This window comes from Aristolochia californica, unplaced genomic scaffold, assembly GCF_029961685.1.
Source record: "Aristolochia californica isolate CCGP_79_NKW_82.1479 unplaced genomic scaffold, dmAriCali1.0.hap1 SCAF_9, whole genome shotgun sequence".
Taxonomy (NCBI): domain Eukaryota; kingdom Viridiplantae; phylum Streptophyta; class Magnoliopsida; order Piperales; family Aristolochiaceae; genus Aristolochia; species Aristolochia californica.
In genome coordinates, this window is record NW_027182290.1 from 2,501,933 (window position 1) to 2,521,940 (window position 20,008).

At 40.8% G+C, this 20,008-nt stretch overlaps 2 protein-coding genes and 1 pseudogene across 2 annotated transcripts; all 3 read left to right on the plus strand.

The window, feature by feature from the left end:
• Positions 1-2,842: 2,842 nt before the first annotated feature.
• Positions 2,843-5,799, plus strand: LOC137940480 (F-box/kelch-repeat protein SKIP11-like). Its single transcript, XM_068785573.1, has one exon. It carries the CDS (start codon positions 3,793-3,795, stop codon positions 4,981-4,983), a length of 1,191 nt encoding a protein of 396 aa, XP_068641674.1. The 5' UTR covers positions 2,843-3,792; the 3' UTR covers positions 4,984-5,799.
• A 2,594-nt stretch (positions 5,800-8,393) lies between these two features.
• LOC137940175 (RINT1-like protein MAG2) lies at positions 8,394-12,121 on the plus strand (annotated as a pseudogene).
• A 1,348-nt stretch (positions 12,122-13,469) lies between these two features.
• LOC137942020 (uncharacterized) lies at positions 13,470-14,357 on the plus strand. The gene has a single exon (XM_068787686.1). The coding sequence runs from the start codon at positions 13,531-13,533 to the stop codon at positions 14,020-14,022; it is 492 nt and encodes a 163-aa protein (XP_068643787.1). The 5' UTR covers positions 13,470-13,530; the 3' UTR covers positions 14,023-14,357.
• Positions 14,358-20,008: the final 5,651 nt, after the last annotated feature.

The window sequence follows — 20,008 nt, forward strand, 5'->3', positions numbered from 1 at the left end:
CTTCTCAACATGAGACTTTTTCCCCCGTAAACTCCCGATTCCACATCAAAACTGATTAGGACCACAATCAAATCCCCTTAAACATTTTTGACTGTAAAAAATCGGCGTGAAATTGAACTCTCGCCGGGGTTCAAATCAGAAAGCTCTCTTACTCCCACGTTTTTTCATTTTTTCTCCCCTCTTTCAAAGACTAATAGAGTTGGCGAGGGTGAGGAAACCGACGTGGGGCTCTTTTTTGCTAAAGACAGCGTCTTAATTACTCGGGGCCGGTACGAGTAATTTACGGTCTCGGATGAGGGCCTCTGTACCGGTACTTTACAAGATCAGCCCTGCCAACAACTGTCGGTTTTGTCTTGCTCTGCAGTCGATGGTGGGAGTTTTTTTTTTTGTTGTTGTTATAATAAATTAATTAATCATTTTAAAAAACCCTGTAATCCGGGTATTTTAGGTTATTATTATATATTGTATTTCCTATAATAAATAACAGAAAAAATATTTTTTTCTTCTTTTATTAAAAATATTTATTAAATAATAGATTTTTTTATTTTCCTTAAATTATTTTTTAAAATATGAGAAAAAAGGTTCATCATTTAACAGCTAATCACATAAGAGACTTTTTCTTCCCATTAAACTCTACCAAAGCTGCTTTTACTTGACGATACCGACCAACCATAGCAGCTCTTGATGACTTTTAAAGAATTCAGAGAACGTCTTATTCTTTTTGTACTTTATTGACCACCCGCCTTCCTTTAACTCCCAATGTGGTCCACCCCCCCATTCAAAACATTTCATGCGTTTACACGTGTGACTCCTATTCCCTAGTACCCGTATCACCCCACACACACACATACATGGACAATAACTGTATAAGATCGAGTCAAAGAGTATAATTCACATCACCGATCTCTCTCGTAGGTCTCCATGGTACTCGATTTGTGGTTCATTTAATTCAAACATTATGTTTAAAACATGAAAATTGATAACATTTATTTAAGAGGTTGTTTTTGGCAATGAGCCATGTGACATCCATGTCTAGTGGTCCATGTGGGGGGTCACTTCTATCAATTCAGTCAAACTTGTTGTTCCACTTGAAATGTTCAATTCCATAAATGACTCGAGTTCAAGTTTTTTTCCCTATATTAAGAAAGTTATTATTTCTCTTTTATACGAAATTAGTTGGATGATTGAGGCATAAGGTAATTAAAAAAACAATTTATATTTTCATATTCCAATTATCCAATCCTTAATTGAGACACATAAAAATGTGTTACAACTTGTTTAACCAAAGTGGTCCATGGTGGGGTGTAGGAGCCCTAAGGACGGAAGGGGAGGTCTTAACTCTAAGGTAGTGTCCAAAATCCATTAGTGCTTTCATACTAAGAGTGAGGTGGTACACTCTGCGTTCTATTCCTTTTGTTCCCACGTGTATGTCTTAAGATAATCATGACGAGGGGAAGGATGATGATGGGATGATGATATTGTCGTTTACTTGTGATGGGTCCCACCCCCAACTACACCCATTTTGTGTCTACGTGCAAGTAAAGCTCATGTTCAATGCCTTTCTAGAAAAATGGTAAAAAAGTAAATTCATTCCAACTTTATTCTATTAACCACCTTTAGGACCCCCCCTCCCTGCCCTTAAAATTGAACTCATTTCATACCCTACCTTGACGGTGATGGGCAAAGGCAGCGTTTGCAGACAATGTAACGGATTTTTAATATTAAATCATTAAATATGAATTTCCATAAGAAACAGATAAGAATAAAATAATAAAAAGATGCAATGATTAAGAGAATCTAACTCAACAAAAGAGCACAAAGCAACGAAAATAATGTAACATGTTGCACCAGGTGCCACACATGGCACACATCCGCGTGGCCAATGGTGGCAAATCATATATGCCCGTGGTACAGATTTAAATTCCCTTGTGGCCTCCCCAACCTTTTTTTTTTTTTTTTTTGGGCCTTTTCCTGCCCTGAGTCGAATAGGATTCCCATCAAATCACTAAATAATGCGTGTGTAGTGTAGGTTTGTATTGTTAATCAAAACATGGTCATGTAATTTTTCTCAATAGGGATGTTTTGTGAACATTTGTTTTTAGACAATTTTGGATTTTTTAATGAAAATATGAGTTTTTGGGTATTTATATGTATTTTTTATTTAAAATATTTTAATTGTTGAATTGCCCATTCATTTATTTCATTTTAAATACAATAAATTAAAAAAAATACGTTTGCAAATTGCACCCTTTTTATGGCATTTTATTTGTCATAGATCTCATTTATTTTATATGGTTAAATTATATTTTCAATTATCCCATAAATAAAATATTTAAATATTATCATAATTTAAAAAATTAAATTACAAAATGCGTCCAACGAAATAGACAAGTGACAATGACAAGCAATGGAGAGGGTCTTCGTAAGAATAAGAATTAATATATTTAATTATATACAGAGATTTATAATAAATAAAAAATCGTTTTAGTGAGTAGAGAGAGACGCGATTTGTTAGAGGATGTGAACGAGGCAAGGGAAAAATCGCGGATTAAGGCGGCGATAAAACGAGACGATAAATTGGTGGGAATATGCGAAAATCTCGCGGGGTCCGTCTCTCTGACCCTAGAAAGCCGTGTAAGCAACGGAATTTCCTTTCTTTCTTTCCTCGCCGTTCCCGCGGCATGGCATTACAGGAACGGTCCTGATTCTCGAAAGTCGACGGTGACGGCCGATACAGCGAGTCGTGTAGGGCCCGCCGTTTCTGACATAAAAAAAGAGGAGGGGAGGGGGAAGATAAAGGCCCAGATAGCCCCCCCTCGAAGCCCAATCCCAGAGCTCCAGATTTCGGGCGTGATTTGCAGAGAGAATCGGACCAACGAGGAAGAAGAAGAAGGGGAAAAGGGCAAAAAAGAAAAACGAAACCCAAGAACCAATAAAAGGGATTTATTTACCGAAGTCTCAATTCTGTTTTCCTCCCTCCCATACCTTATGAGCCAATCGTAAGTCTCCGTTTCTGTTTCGCTCTGGTTCTCTCTCTGTTTTCTTTGTTGTGATTCTGTGATTATTGATAAGAAAAGAAGATTATACAGAAGAAAGAAAGGTTGCTAAAAATACTAACGGCTTCGACAACCCATTTCTTTCGCTTCCTCAATTTAGGATATATAAGATTAGGGGAGCAAAATCGGTCGTCTGTTTTTATCTGAAACTCGAGGCTTGTGTGATTCTGGAGATCTAGTGGGACGAATCTCCAATCAGCTGGGGCGTTTTGGTGTATCGGATTTTGTGGGTGCTTTCGGTTTTCCGGCTAGTTTTCATTGGCGTTTGGACGAATTTGATATCTGAAGTGGAGTTTCAGATCTCTGTTGAGGGGGGCAGGGGAAGGTGTTTATCAGTTTTCTGACGGATTGGCTGTTTCCGGATTCGGGGATTGGGATATCGTCGTGATTGTGTTTCTTTCTCCTCCCCCCTCTCTTCTCTTCTCATCTCGCATTTGATTTTTAGTAATTGGAGTCGTGGGTTATTTTTGGTGGCGGAAGAAGTTTCTTCTTTCGGTTTTCTCCTGTTTATCTTTTTCAGTTGAAAGATCGGTTTTTGATATTTATCCATCCGACCTGGGGGCGTTCAATTTAGAGACTGGGCAGGCCATCTGGGAATTATAAGGGATAAGGGTCTCGGTTCTTTCGAGTTTTGTTCTGGAGTTGTGTACTGCGGAGGAGTAGAGGAGGAGCTCAGGGGATCTGAAGTGTTCAGATCCGTAGAAAATTTCAGTTTTCCGGTTGAATTGCCGGAGACATGTTGGAGGGTCAGTCCTCCTGCTTGGTTTCGAGAGCGTTGCCGAGCTCCTGTGAAAAAGATTGCTTTTACATGACTTATCGCGTCCCAAAGGACAAGCAACAACGCCGGAGAAGCGACAGTTCTGCTAGCAGGGCTCACCACTCCGGTGACCAATCGGATACCAATTCTCTCATCCCGCAGCTCGGCCGAGACATTTCCATGTCCTGTTTTGCTCGGTGCTCTCGCTCTGATTACGGAGCACTTGCGTGTATTAACCGTAGCTTCCAGAGCCTTCTGCAAAGTGACGAACTTTACAAGCTTAGACGTCGATTGGGTATATCAGAGCAGTGGGTTTACTTCTCCTGCAATGTTCTTGAGTGGGAGGCCTTCGATCCTTATCGAGGGAGATGGATGCATCTGCCTCGAATGCCTGCCAATGAGTGCTTCATGTGCTCGGATAAGGAATCGCTTGCTGTAGGAACCCAGCTCCTTGTATTTGGAAAAGAAGTCAATTCCCCCATTATATTCAAATACAGTATTCTGACTAATTCTTGGTCTGCTGACATGAGTATGAACATTCCCAGATGTTTATTTGGTTCTGCTAGTCTGGGAGAGATTGCTATCATGGCTGGTGGTTGTGATGTTCAAGGTAAAGTACTCGATTCGGTAGAGCTATATAACTCTGAGAAAGGAACTTGGGAGGACCTCCCGAGTATGAACAAGCCGAGGAAGATGTGCTCGGGTTTTTTCATGGATGGGAAGTTCTACGTTGTTGGTGGTAATAACCTTTCGGAGTCTCTTTCATGTGGGGAGGTGTTTGATATGGAGAAGAAGACTTGGACCATCGTTGAGAACATGGCCCCTGGACGAAGAACAGCTGCAGAACCCCCTTCACTGCTTGCAGTTGTAAATAATGAGCTCTATGCAGCAGATTACACTGGTATGGAGTTGAAGAAGTATGACAAGAAGGGGAATTCATGGGCTACAATTGGGAGGTTGCCTGAGAGGGCAGTTTCTATGAACGGCTGGGGCCTTGCATTTAGGGCCTGTGGTGAAAGGTTAATTGTTATTGGGGGGCCTAGGGGCTTGGGTGGTGGTATCATAGAGTTGAATTCTTGGGTCCCAAAAGATGGACCACCCGAATGGGACTTGCTTGCTAGCAAGCATTCGGGGAGTTTCGTGTACAACTGCGCTGTGATGAGCTGCTAAGGAGCTCCTGGAATTTTGATTGGATCACTGTGTTGTATGCTACAATGCTGGTGCTACCGAATGATCTGTACGAGATTGGTTTGTTCAAAGGCATTGGATTCTGGCTTATGGGTAATCTCTGCCTTTTTTGAAAATTCAGATTTTACTCAAGATTCAAATAGAACGTTTCTTCCATGGGAAGTTGAAGGGTGCTTTCCTTCTATTTTCTTTCATTTTCACCATTGGATTGGCATTTTGTAGCAATTGTTAATGTTCTGCCCCCTTCATCACTCTCCATGAGAGCTTGCAGTGTTTGGCATCAGGCAGAACTGGGGTCGGTTAATAATTTGGAGCGCCTAATTGCTAGGTCAGAAGGAATACTTGATAAAAGGTTTAAGCATAAAAACGGGTAGTGTTGTTTCAATTTCTTATCATTGATGTGCTTTACATTGTTCTTTGAGGAAAGAAAAAGGGGCCATGATGTTTTTTCTCACAAATGTGGCCTTTACTTTGAGATTCTGTTTATTGAACGTTTTGGTGTTTGTACATCTATTTTTTATGCTGTTGTTCAAAAGCTACTTGCTTAGGCTACCATTTCAATGTTGTTCTCTCTTATGTTACCCATATGCTACCTATATGTGAGTTTCATGTTCATTCCTCTCCTATGTTATTGTGCTCATGACATTTTCTTCTCAAATTACTCTAAAAAAAATGGCTTCTTACCTTTTAAGCTTTCAACTTACAGAGTTGAACTTCCATCCATAACGAATGAAATGTAACATCTCAGCTTAATGTTTTCCATTCTTGGACTTTTAGAGAATATGTAGACGGAAAATGCGTCAGCTTTGACAGGATGAAACCCATGGAAATCAAGAACAGAGTATAATTTGTGGAAAATTACAAACAGTAAGCTTCTTTTGTTTCTATCAGTAATTGAAGAATGAAAAGTAAGCTTTCACTTGAAGGCAAGGGATATTGTAAATTCTGCTGGGCTGGAGACAACACGAAATACAAGTTATTATCTTTTACTCTGTGTTGCATACATGTAACATTGGCGCAATGTAGTTAACAAAAAAAAAAAAAATCTAGTGGAATTAGACCCTAATGTAACCACCCCGTCATACTAAATGTAAGAAATAGCTGTATTGACCCTTCGTGTTCTGGATCATCTCATGGTTGGCCAAAAGGCCTGTTGCAATGTGAGAACAAAGATACAACAAAAGGTGATTGTCAGTAATTCCTGCTAAGAAAGATTTTATTTCTTGTGGATGCTTGTGACTCTTGATCAAACATACAAAATCTCCATTTGGTGTTAGGTTGGAGACCATGTAAGATGCATACCGTGGCAATCCTTACTCTCTTACTTATTTGTTTTGCATTGTAATGCATGCACATTTGTGTGAGTCACTCTGTGTTGATCCTGCCCATCACTCAAGCATCAAACTGGGTAACCGTTACACTTGTTTGACTGATGAGGGCTACAGACTTCTTGTTTGGCTAAGTTGTTACTCTGATACCTACTGCTTGATATTTATGACAGTTTAGCATTCAACCCAGATGCAATTAGTAAAATTTTACTACCATTCTGATGTCAGACGACAGACTAGTTTCATTACTAAACCAGATTCTGGACTAAAAACAAACATCCATTGCAAAAAAACCGAGTGGCCATCTGTTTGAGCCTGTATTTGTTTCATGTTCTCTACGAAATTTCCAGTTTTGCATATACCAGCCAAAAGAAAAACCAAGTACCATATCATACCAAAAATGAATGTAAGAGATATGAGTTGGGAAGTCATAGATGTTTTCTGTTCCTTCCAAGCTTTTTGGCTTCTACCACCATGCATCTATAAGTTAATTGAGCTATTCTAAGCATCTGGGTTAAGAAAAGCCTGGGTCTTTATCTCAAGCAGGATCCAGGAGTGGACATTTGGGATTCGGTAATTAGCCTAGCTTACATATCCAGTTCTTGTTGTTCAGAGGCAAAAAAGTGTCTTATCTGGCTTGGCTAGTATGTATAAAAGGATGCAGAAAGATGGAAAGACTGATTCATGGGTGTTTGTTATTTTTGAATGTCATGAAAGATAACTTCTCAAGGCATTTCTTACTTCTATTTTAGTAGTACACAAAATGAATTTTATCTTGTGCCCGTTTTGGTTTCCCCTCTTTCAGTGAGTAGTGTAGTCCAACAGGGGAAGCCATAAATGGATTATTAAACTCCCAAATCCTTGTTTTGAGAACCCATCAACTGCTTGATAATGGTGGCGTTCTTATCCATAACCCTATCCTGTTACCTGGGACAGGTCAATACCCTCTGTTTTACCACTTTTTAAAATCGTTTCGAAGTGCCGGAAGGACGGTTTGTCTGCTCGCAATTCTTAATCTGTGACTCAAAAAGAATTTTTTGACTTGGCTGGTTTGTCCATCAATTTGCTTGTTTTTTTCAACGGAAATGATTGGATACCCACTCAGACTCCAGGCAACTTGACATTTCTTTGTCTTCCTTTCATCCATTTCAGTTCAAAGAAGACTGAAGAGATCTTACTGTATTTTGGCTAAGATACTCAGTTCTGCTGTTGCTTTCATAGTAATATCTTGGTAATTTGATCTCCATAAAACTGCAAAGAAGAGGGTAATAGCCTAGCCTTACAGGACATGGTTGAATCCTCCATCGAGAATTAATTCTTCTGCAGAAGCCTATGTGGTTGATCGATTTAAAGAAGCAGGAATGTAAAATTTTGCAGAAACAGCTGCATTCTTCACTTCCCATCAAACCATCTATCGAAACTTAAAAGTTCAACTTGAACTGATCAAATAACGAAAACTACACCATTAGTTCAAATATTTATAAAGAAATATAATTTAAATTGTTTATATAATATATGATTCTCAGAATTAGTTGTTGATAGGCCAAATTTGTAGCCCGATATAAAATATTACTGAATATTAAACTGAAATTAAAGTATAAACTGTAAATTTAATATAATTCATTAACCCCTAAACTGTTTAGCACCAAATTGCTTTTAGAATTATATCAGCCGTGCCAGGCTCTAATGGTAAATATGTTGCTGCTACGGCTGTAATTTCTAACTTTGTTAGCTTCAACTGTAGGAAATGCGACTGCTAGCTATTAAATATTTGAAACACGCAGAGAACATCCTAATTTCAATTACAAAATCATGGCCCCAATGGAATCCCATCCTGTCGCTGCTGTTGATCACAGGGTTGATCGAGCTTCTAGCCGTTCTGAGAACTAAGGCAATTGCAGACCATAGATCTTTTCTTGCTTCCTTTGGGTGGCCACCATTATTATCCAGTTCAGCTGTGAAGAAATCATCTCAGCTTTTGAATCCTCTATTTTTTATGGAAGGAGACCCAAACAAGTATCGTGAAAATTTCTTTGCACTCTGCCATCTGCAGGAGTTGCAAAGATGCAGAAAATCTCTACAATGTTTGTTTTCTGTGATAGACCTGACTGGCTGAAAATATGGGCACAACTTGAGCTTGGTGATACACTTGATAGGTTGAAACTAGTGATGGAGGATGAGAGGAGTTGGAAAATGAAAATTGACAGTTCAGTTCTCTTACGTGGATCAGAAGATTACAAATCTCCTACTGTTTCAGCTGCTATTCTCAGACATCTATCAACTCTGTTTGATCGTTGCAGGCCATTACCGAGTGTTTATTTGAGGGCGAGATTCATTAGGTTGGCTGTAGTCCAAGTTCTGCAAAATTTTATTGATTGCTTGCTCCACAGATGCCAAGAAGCCGAGGGGGGGTTTACTGCTATAGCAGATGATGATGCCTTAGACAAGGTCATCAATGCCTTTAATGCAGTTTGCCACTGTCAATCTGTCTTGAATGAGTGGGCTGCTGGAAATAGGTGTGTTAATTTTCAGGGCTCCATGAATTTAGGTTACGGAGAAAGAGGGAGAAACCCGGGAGAAAACTAGATGAATAAGGGTTTTAACTATTAAAACTTGCTTCCTAACTCTCCCCCTAATGCTTTATTTATAGATTTATGAAACTATTGTATTACAATAATACCCCTGAACTTAGGGTTTTAACTTAATTACAATAATGCCATCTCTATGAGATGACTATTTATTTATCATCCTGCCATCATTGTATGTGTGCCTATGAGTCTTCTCCTTGATCTATGGGCCTTGAGCCTATTTTCTATATATCTTGGATGTATGGTTTTCTTTTGTCTTATGGGTTTGGGCCCATTTTCCAACATACTTGGATATGTAAGTCTTCTTTGGTCGTGTGGGTTTGGGCCCTATCTTCCAACTTTAACCCTAGAACTTTAACTTAATTATATCAATGTCATCTTTATGAGATGACTCTTTATTTACTATACTGCCATCATTGTATATAGGCCTATGAGCCTCTCCTTGATCTATAGGTCTTGAACCCATCTTCTATATCTCTTGGATGCATAGGTCTTCCTTGGTCTTATGGGCTTGAGCCCATCTTCTAACACACTTGGATATATGGGCCTTCTTTGGTCATGTGGGCTTGGGTCCTATCTTCCAACATTCTCCCTCAAGCTGTTAGGAGTGAGTGAACAACATGAACTCCTAGCTTGCTGGGAGCTTTGTTATTCGGGAAGAAACAGAGAAACTGAAAATGTTCAAGACGGAACGGGTGGAGAAGATCTCCACTGCTATCCTGTGGGGCTTTGATGTCAGATACCGAGACTGTCCGAAGAACAAGAAGCAGTGGCAGGAAAACCGAGAGGCACGAAAAACGAGATAGATTTTCTTAGGCTTTTGAGAGGTTTGGCAAGTGGGATTAATCAATTGATCTTCAGTGGTATCTTAATGGGCAATGTGAAGTTCAATGATGGTGGAGATGAGGGATTTAACAAAGACTTGGAGGTTCTATTCGGTGTTTTCCGAGCTTGGTGTCTGAGGCCTGAAGGGTTTTTTCCCAAAGGTGAGCCAGGGCTTGAAGTCGTTGAAGATTGAAGGGTAAGTAGATTAAAGAGGGGTTTGAGAGAGGAAAAGAGAGATCGTTGAGAGAGACCACTGTAAGGCATTTAAGCATGGTATAGACCCGTTGAAATAGAAAAAATAAATAAAAATTGCAGTGATTGATACTGTATTGCATATAATACGACCCAGTTTTACCCCCGTTTTATAGTAATTTGAATCGACTAAGGTGAATCAAATTTACTCGATCGAGTCTCCAACCCATGATGGATCCCAATCACAGTTGAATCGAGTAATCAATTTCCTGGAAATGTCTGAGACTCTTTAATCTGAATTAATCTCATCTCACGTATGCGGCGGGCATGGAGTGGCCCTTAGCTGGGGCTTCTTGTGAGCACAGAGAAACGACTCCATCTATTTCTGTTCAGCTCACGTCCGTAGCTCCAGAGAGAGAGAGAGAGAGAGATGGACTTCGTTTTCATCGAAGAAGGGAGAAGGGAAGGATATTTACAGTCGAACTAGAAGGAAAGATTTACAGCTGCAAGCTCTGTCAAACCCATCTCGCCCTTTACTAAGATATCGTCTCCAAGGTATCCCTCTGTCTTCCATGGCCCACGATATGCTTCTCATGTCATCCATCTTCTGCATTTTGGAACCTTGTACTTGTTCATGATATTCTCTCTTATTTCATCGTAAACAAATCCGACAATTTATAGTTCTTCGATTGCTTTATTTGTTGATTTTGTGTGCGTAGAAGGGGAATCATCAATCAGCAGGGAACCGTCATGATCTTGCTGATATCATCTACCTGGTCATATTTTATCAGGATAACAGTCTGATCTATATGTCGTCTTCCATCTACCATATAGTATCTTTATGAGTACGCCTTTCAAGGTTTTGTCTGCTCATATTGCAGCAACATCGAAGAAGCCGGTCACTTGTTCTTGAGCTTTAGCTTTATTCGTCCTAAACTTTCACCATGTTTTAAATAAATTAGCTGTTTTCCCATTTGCATGGTGCAAAAGATTCTCATTTTCCTATTGAAAGAACTGGAGGAGGTTAGGAGAGCAAATGAGAATTAACTCTTTTGATCATGATTGGCATTAAAAAGAAAAAAAATCTAAGTTCTTACTTGAACTGGTAAAATCCAGCAAAAACAGTTCCCTGAGTCATAATTATCTTCTCTCTAGTGGAAACCAATTTAAATTTAGTCTTAGTAATTTTTCTGAGGCTAAAAACTTTGAGGTTTTGCAACATTATTGACGTGAAACTAGTTTTAGTGGGAATTAAATCCAAGAGAAGGAAGTTCTTGTGGAAGTGACGCAGATGAAGCTTGATAAGTGAAGAACTTAGGGTATCAGTAACTGTTAAAAAATAGATTTGTCTTTATCCTTGCTTTGGAGTTCTTTTTTCTTTGGTTTTGGATTGCTATATGACCAACTGAGCTCTTGAACAAAAGAAAACTGGTATTTGTTACTGTCCAGTGATTCCCAAACAATACAGACGATCATTTTGTTGGTTTTTTGGGGTATCAGTATGAAATCATAAAGTACCCATAAGAGAACTGCCATGACCACATGGTATTTAAAGCTGCAACTGAATTGCTCTTGCATATTCACCATACTGAACAGCTAGAACATATCAGATGGTCCCCAACTCTCATTTTAAGGTTGCTGAACAGTTTGGCTGCTAGAGCAATTACATTTTTCTGGATATTAAAAGCCTCAATGTCTTAGAAGAAACTGAATGGCTGAGTAACTATACAAACTTGTTTGACCTTTCTTCTTAATTCATTTACCGAAGAAGGAATGTAGGAAGAAACACAACAGACAAGCTCAACCCAGCTCAGTTTGCCACCTACTCATCTACATTAAAACATGGTAGTTTTCAAGAAAATTATTAGGTGGGCGCCTCGTTGAAAGGTTGACAGAGGAAGAAGAGCTGAAAGCTCTGAAACTGCGCTTATAGAAGCCAAACTCTCCCGTTTACCTCGATAATTTCTCAGATCAAGAAACTGTATCGGTTAATCTATGTTAATCCTTCACCAAACTGAAGCTCAACGAATTTGAGGAAATGGGATCTTTTCTAAGTGCCACTTTGTTTCCGCCGTTCATGGCGGCATTTTAGGCACGCCGCACGCTACATTTTTGGCTTCCACAGTCTCCACTCCACTTCCAAAAGCTTCATTCCTCGGTACCCCCAAAACAGCTTTCCTCTTTTAAGCCAACCTGCAAAAAGACGTCTTGAGATATGACATTTCTCGATCTCACCCGAGCTTTTCTTCCGTAAAAAAAAGAAATTTTTTTTCCTTCGCTAAATCCGAAGCCACTGTAAGAAAAGCCCTCGCTGAAAAAGCCTTATCTTGAGCTCCTACCGAAAACTTTAGCTTCTGAGTCCAGTTCAGGTTTCAGTCTGGTGTGCGGATACGTTGTATTAATTAATATTTATGTACATATTAGAAATAGGGTTTAAGGAGCTTAAACCCCTGATGGCCACTACTAATTTCTTATTTAACGGTGGCTTTCCTGACCATCGGATCAGGATCCAACGTTCGAGATCATCTCAACTTGGTCCTCTGTCGGCATCCTGCCTGCCATGAAAAGCGTCGCACGTTCTTGCACACGTTACGTAATTAACTAAACAATATTTTTTAAATAAAATATAAATTAACCTTTAATAATTTATAATTAATTAGTGGAGGCGTTTGGTAGAGTTTTTTTAGTCTTAAGGGCAGATCCGGAACTTAATCTAATCCGTTAAAAGGACGCTTTCCGAGGCAGATCCGAGCTTCTTATAGACCAGATAAGAAAAGAATCCCTTGACCATTGTTTCTTCTTTAGACCTAAATCTGACGGTTCGTAGAACTTCTCGATCTCTTGAACTTCTCTATACACCATACACGTGGCACGTCGGAAACGATGCGCAATTGGAGTTGAATTTGCCGCATTTTGGTAATGTCAGCACCAGCCATTCTACACGTGGCACGTGCAGGTGTCCGATCCAATTGAGTTTTTCTGTGCCGTCAATGTGGATTTATTGTACCGAGATTGAATCCAGACCACAGACGGAATTAGGGTTTTGAACGTAAGAATGACGGAGACGACTCTCCTCGACAAAGCATCTTTTCCAGAAATTACGAGTTCCCAACGGAGGGTAAAAACGTAAAACAATAAACAAGAGCCCTTTTTAGAAAATGGAATCCATCCACGGCACTTGTATCCGAAATTACCAAATGCCAGCTCAGAAAAAGACAAATTCGAGACCATCCGCTCCTACGTGTCGAATGACTTTGTCGTCTATGCGCGCGAGCCACGAGAGCACAACCATAAACCGGACAATGGATCTCGTCACCCATTTATCGTATCGCGGGAATTTCTCTGTCTTCTATATTATATTATCCATCTTTGTACTACTTTCAAAGTACAAGTGATAGTTTGCCATTTTATCGCGAGAACATTCCGTGTTTTCTCTTACCTCACGTTTTCCCCCTCTTTTCATTTTGACCGTAGCCTCTGCCTTCTCTATAAAACCCACTCTTGCCACTCTCCTACGCTCGCATCAACCGGAATACTCGCTGCCCGGATTCTTCGATTTTTTTTTCCTTGTCTGGTTTGCTTCAGTTGGGTCAGCAATGGCGGAGGCAGAAACGGCGCGGAAAAGATTCAGGGAGGAGGAAGCGGAGTCGGGGGACGGCGGTCACGTTACCGAAACGAAACGGCAGTGTTCGTTGAGCAACATTTTGTCGTTTCTGGAATCGGAAGAAGAAGAGCCAACTGAGGACCTCACGTCCATCATCACCACCCTTCAGCAAGAGCTCTCGTCTTCGTCTTCCTCCTTGTCGGACCCCGTTGCGGAGTGTTTCCCCGAGACCGGGGCGGAACCCCCGTCGGGGACAGTGGAACAGGTTCCGGTGAAAGGAGACGGAGAAGAAGAGGTGATGAAGCATCTACTGGAAGCTTCCGACGACGAGCTGGGGATTCCGAGTTCGGAGACTGGTGGCATCGGGGAAGCCGAGGATGAGTCGAGGGGGCTCGGGGAGATTCTGAGCTACGATGGGTTCTGGGAGTTTGAAGACGAAGCTGCCAATTACTATACCTTGTTGCAGTCGGAGCTCTTCTTGTAGTAACCGGAAAGCCCAAGGAGGATCGAAATTAAAAAACAAAACGATGGGGATTTTTGTAGTGTAGGTTTGGTTAATTAGTTCTCAGATGGATTTCCCCGATTATCTGTAAAAAATATATAGAGAATATGAAGACGACAACAGCCATTTTCTGCCCAGTTAACTCCTTTCCATGCTAATATGTACAGGGAGGTGCGCAGTTTGCATTGCGCAGCCCCCGACAAAATCGATTCAGCTGTTTGAGTTTTAAGTGTAAGTCAAAAAAGACAGAACGATGTTCCCTGATATTTTATTTTGTCGCCGGTGGTATATGCCCTATACGGCTCAGGTTAACTCCTCTCACCTGTAGCCATAAAATGCGCCTTTGGTTGACGCTGACGTGAGGTAGCCCCACATTGAGGTGATTGCAAGTCTGTCGAATCACGGTGGGCCCATGTACTTGTTGATAACTCTGGTCCTTGACACGTCAGAGACCTGTCGGAGTCCTGCTGTACGTCGTTTGTCAGTTGTTGCCACGTAGCCATTCTGATTCGTCATTCCGATGCTGTGAAAGGATAAGACATGCCGTCGATGTCCGCCACGTGGAAATTTTGTTTTCTTCTTTTTCTTATATCTTTCATTTCTTGGGCTTTATTTTAATAACGGAGAATTCTGATGGAAAATGGAAAAGCTCTCGTTTGAAAAGCTGGGAATTATGGTTTGAAGAATCAACTTGCTGACTAGATCTTAAGTCAGTTCACGAATCTGAATCTGTGGCGGGGTCTGCTTAGAATAAGCGAGACAACCGACGACTAATCAATCATTATATGAGAATCAACGTACCCTTCGTTTCCACTTTCTGAAACTGTACATGTATTGCTTAAATCTTCGACTAAATCTGCTGAAATTGCGCAGGCGAATTAAAGAACCTTGAATCTGTACAGGGTTGAATCAATTCAGAAAAATGAGCAGGAGGAAACTGCAATCAGGATCGCGGTCAAGTCTCCGGCGCTTGTTTGGTTGTGAAAGTGAGTGAGGTAAATGAACAGAAAAAGAAGAACGGAGCGAAGACTCTGTAGTACGAAGAATCTCTCTTTCGTTGGTTCGTCGTGACTCGTGACGATTCCTCCAAGTCCAAACAAACAAGCCGGGCCCGGAAGTCGAAACAAGATCATTTGCTTTGGCAGATTCGTTCTCCAGGTGAAAGAGAAGGCGCGAGGTCAGGGCTGGACGCGAAGCTTTTAAATTCTGTGGACAAGCAAACAAGTTGCGAAAGCAGTGGCAGATTGGTTTTCCTGGTAAAAGGAAATGGCGCGAGGCCATGGGCTGCACGCGAAGCTTTTAAATTCTGTGGACATACAAACAAGTTGCGAAAGCAGTTGATTCAGATATTTGTTCGGTTCAAAGCCGGAAGGCTCTACCCTTTGGTGTACGTAATACGGCAGAACAGGCGTACTTGTAGGGCAATCCAAGCTTCGAGCACCGACACGTTGCTAATCAGCCGGCAATAATTTTGTCGAACCGGTGGAGGACCCTCTGGGACCTTCATCTCTCTGCGTCCGGCTGGGGATTGTTTGGCCATGTCTGTTGTAGCCAAAATGTTTCTAACTCTCATATCTTTAATGAGGGGACCATTATCGGACTGGTTACGGCCATCAGATGACGACAAGCACTGCGAACGGTGCCAACCACCAACCAATTTTATTAGCAGAAACGTCCGCCCCACCGGCGACCTCCGTCGTTTCAGTCATAAGGGGTTTGCAGCTCTGCGTTCGTTTTTTTTTTACCCCGAGGACGAATAGTTTCTTAGTTACCAGTTCTGGTCGTCGCCATTTGAAGTTATCTGGAAAAAAGACGGTGGCAGATTGCAGGCGATCATTGAAGACGAAAGGTTTGAATTTCATACTGTGTACAACCCACAAATAAATGAGAAATCAATGGAGCCACTCAGTTCCCTTCCTCACAAATAAATGAGAAATCAGTGGAGCCACTCAGTTCCCTTCCTCGCCTGCATCCCTGCCTGTATCCTGCACCCTCTCTCCCGAAAAATACATCCGCTACCTCAAATTTATGTTTTCGGTAAATGATCTCAGTATTGTTTAATTAACTTCTCCGAGGCAAAATCCAAAAAACAAAAAAAAAGAACACGGAATGAAATCACAAATCTCTTCTCCATCATCAGACGTAGATTCTTTAGAAAATAAGAAATCTTCAAGTCCGGCGAGCGATTGACGAAAGTGCGCAGAGGGCATCGTCTCTTCTGTGGTCCGTGTCGAGGCCGGAAAAATAATGGGAGTAAGAGAAAGTGACTCCGTGCAGACATTAAAGACAAAGGGAGTCCTTTCTAAAAGCCAAAAATAAACAACGTGGGCCCCATCAGTTTTCATCCACGTGATGAATAATTAGAAAAAAGTGTTCATCTCATACATCTCGTTTTTTAAACATGCGAGAAAATTGAAAACCATTCTCGTTCCATTCACCAAGCTTATGCCTTTAGAATCCCTACCTTGTCACGTGGGTGGCATTGTCGAGTTTCGTGGTACGAGTTGATAGGATGACGATATGATAAATTGATAAAGCGCGATATTGGCAGTAGGAAGCTACAAGGATCACGTGATGTCGGTGCGGATTTGTTGCGGGATCGAAAACGTTATTGAAATTTTGGAATAAGAGATCTGAAGTCCGGCGGAAAGGTAAGGAAGTCGCACGCATGGGCATCGTAGAGAGTAGTGGTACGTGGGTTTACGTAATAATTGTATTATACAATTTTTTAAAAACTTAAAATATTTAAAAATATAAATTCACTAGCCGTATTATTGAAGATGGAAAAACAATAATTTTTTTTTTTAAAACGGTATTTTGTATCCGTTCTATCCAATTATTTTTAAGGTATTTTAATTCTGATTATTTATCCACGATGTCCGAATTCTTCGGATATCAACATGGCGGCTCTACGGTCCCCGGGCAGCAGCGAGCGTCCGAGGGAGGCTCTCCGCCACCACCCTCCCTCATGTTCGGTGCAAAGATAAGATGATCTACATGGCTTTATCACACGGATCACACAGTATACATCAACGTGGCAAGCCCCGGGAGCACCAGCTGACTCAATCACGACGTCAGACAGTGGCCGGCTGCGAACCGAAAACGATGGTTGGTAAATGCTGCCAAAATCTAATTTCTTCTATCCTAAATAACTGAAGCAAAACCGAATCGCCTCTCTCCCTATGTAAAACCAGTTCTGCTCCAATTAACTTAAAGCCTGACGTCTCAGCACGAGGCAGAGCTCCATCAATGAGGTCTCTTACTCTATTCAGGGTATCTTTCTGGTGATCGACCGCGCAATTTTCTATTTTTTCTGCTCGCCCTGAAACATAAATCAGGACACCTGTCGAAAGGCACGGCCATCGACCCCACTCAGAAACTCGGGGAATTATCACACTGAAATCTTTAAACCCCATTGAGATCTGTGGAGAAATGGTTGCGGATTGTTGCCTAGATGCAGAACAAATGGGACCCTGTCGAATCAATCTTTCTTCAAATCAGTTTTGTCCTTAGCCCGTGCCTTGATTGCTCTTTGTCTGTTAAACTATTTAAGTAGCTTCCTCCCTGCGTCTCCTGCTCTCCTTCGAGCTGAAGCGAGCACACGTGAGTTTGTGCTGGTTTCTGTTCAGCAATGGCCGGTGGCAGACCGCCTGGTTCGAGCACGATCAATGAGGATGAGATTTACGAGCCCGTCTCCAGATTGGAAGCTGTGTTACCGGAGCTGTATAGAAAAAGCACGAATAGGGTAGGTCAAAACTATTCAATAAAGCAAAATCGAGATTACAGAGTTTCTGCTACTTGTTCCACTCAAGCCCCATCTTAGTTCATCACCACCTAAAGTTTGTGATACCCAAATACTGGCTAAATTATAGAAACAAGATAACGTCTAGGCGGAAGAAAATAAGACATGGTTTTCCGTTGGTTGCAGGAATCAGCATCGGGAGTCTTGAAGGAGACGAGCCGTTACATCAAGAGATTGAGACGAGAGGTGGACGATCTGAGCCGGAGGCTCTCCGGTGTACTTGAAACAATGGATCCAGAAATCGCAGAAGCGAAGATAATAAGAAATCTGTTTTCATGATCTCGCTCGGCTTTCTCTTCTTTCGGCAGCTGTGCATCGATTTTCTTTATTAGCTGATAGGGGCTGATATTTGAGAGGGACATAATAGCTCTTATCTTCCTTGGTCATCTTCTATAAATGTAGTCGAGTGATTTGCTGTTCCATTTTCAGAACCGTATGCCTTCTTTGTAAATTCGAAATTGAGTCACCCACCTGCCTGCATTTTCTTCTTCATTCACGGGAACCTTCTTTGTAAAACTCGTGATCGCAAAAGAATCTAGAGAGCTAGCTATTTTTTAAACAAATGAATCATACGAATATGTCGAAAGGAGCTTCCATGGCATCCAGCAACTGGTGTCTGAACAACGGGGATAAGATAGACAGGGCGAGGGATAAGCTGACAAAGTAGGAGACAGACAAAAAGGAGGATCAAAATTTTTTCTCTCGTCACCGTTGACTTCCTTCTTTTTCTAGTATTAGATATGTGATCGGTGAAAAAAACGGAGGTACATGTTAAATTGGGTTCAAGGCTTTATCCTTACTAGCTACTTGGGAAAAGGCACATGGATAATTTGGGTAAAGGCTCTTCACATGGTGGCACGTGGATAATTTTGGGTGGATACCCACATATGAGAACATTACTTTGATACCATGTTAAATTAGGTCGAAGACCTTATCTTGACTAGCCACTTAGGAAACCTTTTTTCCAGCTAATACATACAAGATCTTTATACTCACTAATGTATGTAAGACTATCATTTTAACAATATAATCACCTTCTTTGTCCATTTCAAATACTCATCTGAATTGGCAAGGAATCCTTCTCTCCCATAAGGATGATTCAGGCGCTTTGGAGACCAGGCTTGGACAGAGATTGATAATACCAAGTTCAAACAATTTTAATATAACTGACTCCAGAATTGCCTAGTCACAAAACCATCCCTATTCAAACAAAGCCGAATATAAAACCATCTCTGGCAACATCAGCTTAATCCTCGTCCTCCTCATCTCCATCTACACCAGCAACCTTCTTTACAGCTGCCTTCTAGTTCTTTCGCTTCACTCTTCCACGGCAACCTCCTTCGAGGGGACTTGTTAATGAGAAGTCGTTATGTTTTTGGGAATCGACCCTTACCAGGAAGGAAGGAATGTTAACAACTTGCGTGCCAACCCTTTAAACAAAATAAAACATGTTAGCTATTAAGGATAATCATGATCTAGTTGAAAACACAAAATAGAGATCTAGTGGTTCAAGGCAGCAAAACTTTATTATTCACGATAAATTTATTATTATAATGTTTCAAAATGGCTCTCGGTTTTCTATATTTCTTTACTGACTTCTGCATTCCGTTTGTCTCTATTAGAGCCATTCTCCGATTTTCTCATTCGGAAAGGGGGAGGGTTTGATTTCCTTTGGTACGTTATTGTTTCTCTTCTTTTTGCTCCCAAAATGTGGTTTCGTATCAATAAGATTTATGTGCATGTGAACATGTCTTCTTAGGTAATCCTTTTGATCATGAAATTTCTTTCAACTAATGATTGAGTCTTTTGCATTTTATTCCATGAATAGGCTTAGACTAAAGATTGACGAAAGTTTCTCTCTTCGAAAGGAAATACATTCCATCGTTTTTTATTTTGCAGGTTCATAGAAATTAGAAGTGTTCTCCTCGCTCGAAATGAACCTCTGCAAAACCTTGCTTTCTGTCAATTTCTTGATGTCTTTTGTAATATCGAAGCAGGAAAGCAGACATTACACATAATAATGATAACGACCAAAAATTGCATTAGCTAAAACTCTCATTTTTTGAAAAATATATTACTAGATATTTCAAATTTTCTTCAAATTGGGCTAGGAAACAAATGAACTAACCAGAGTCTGCGTCAGAAGTGACTGGATTACTAGATATG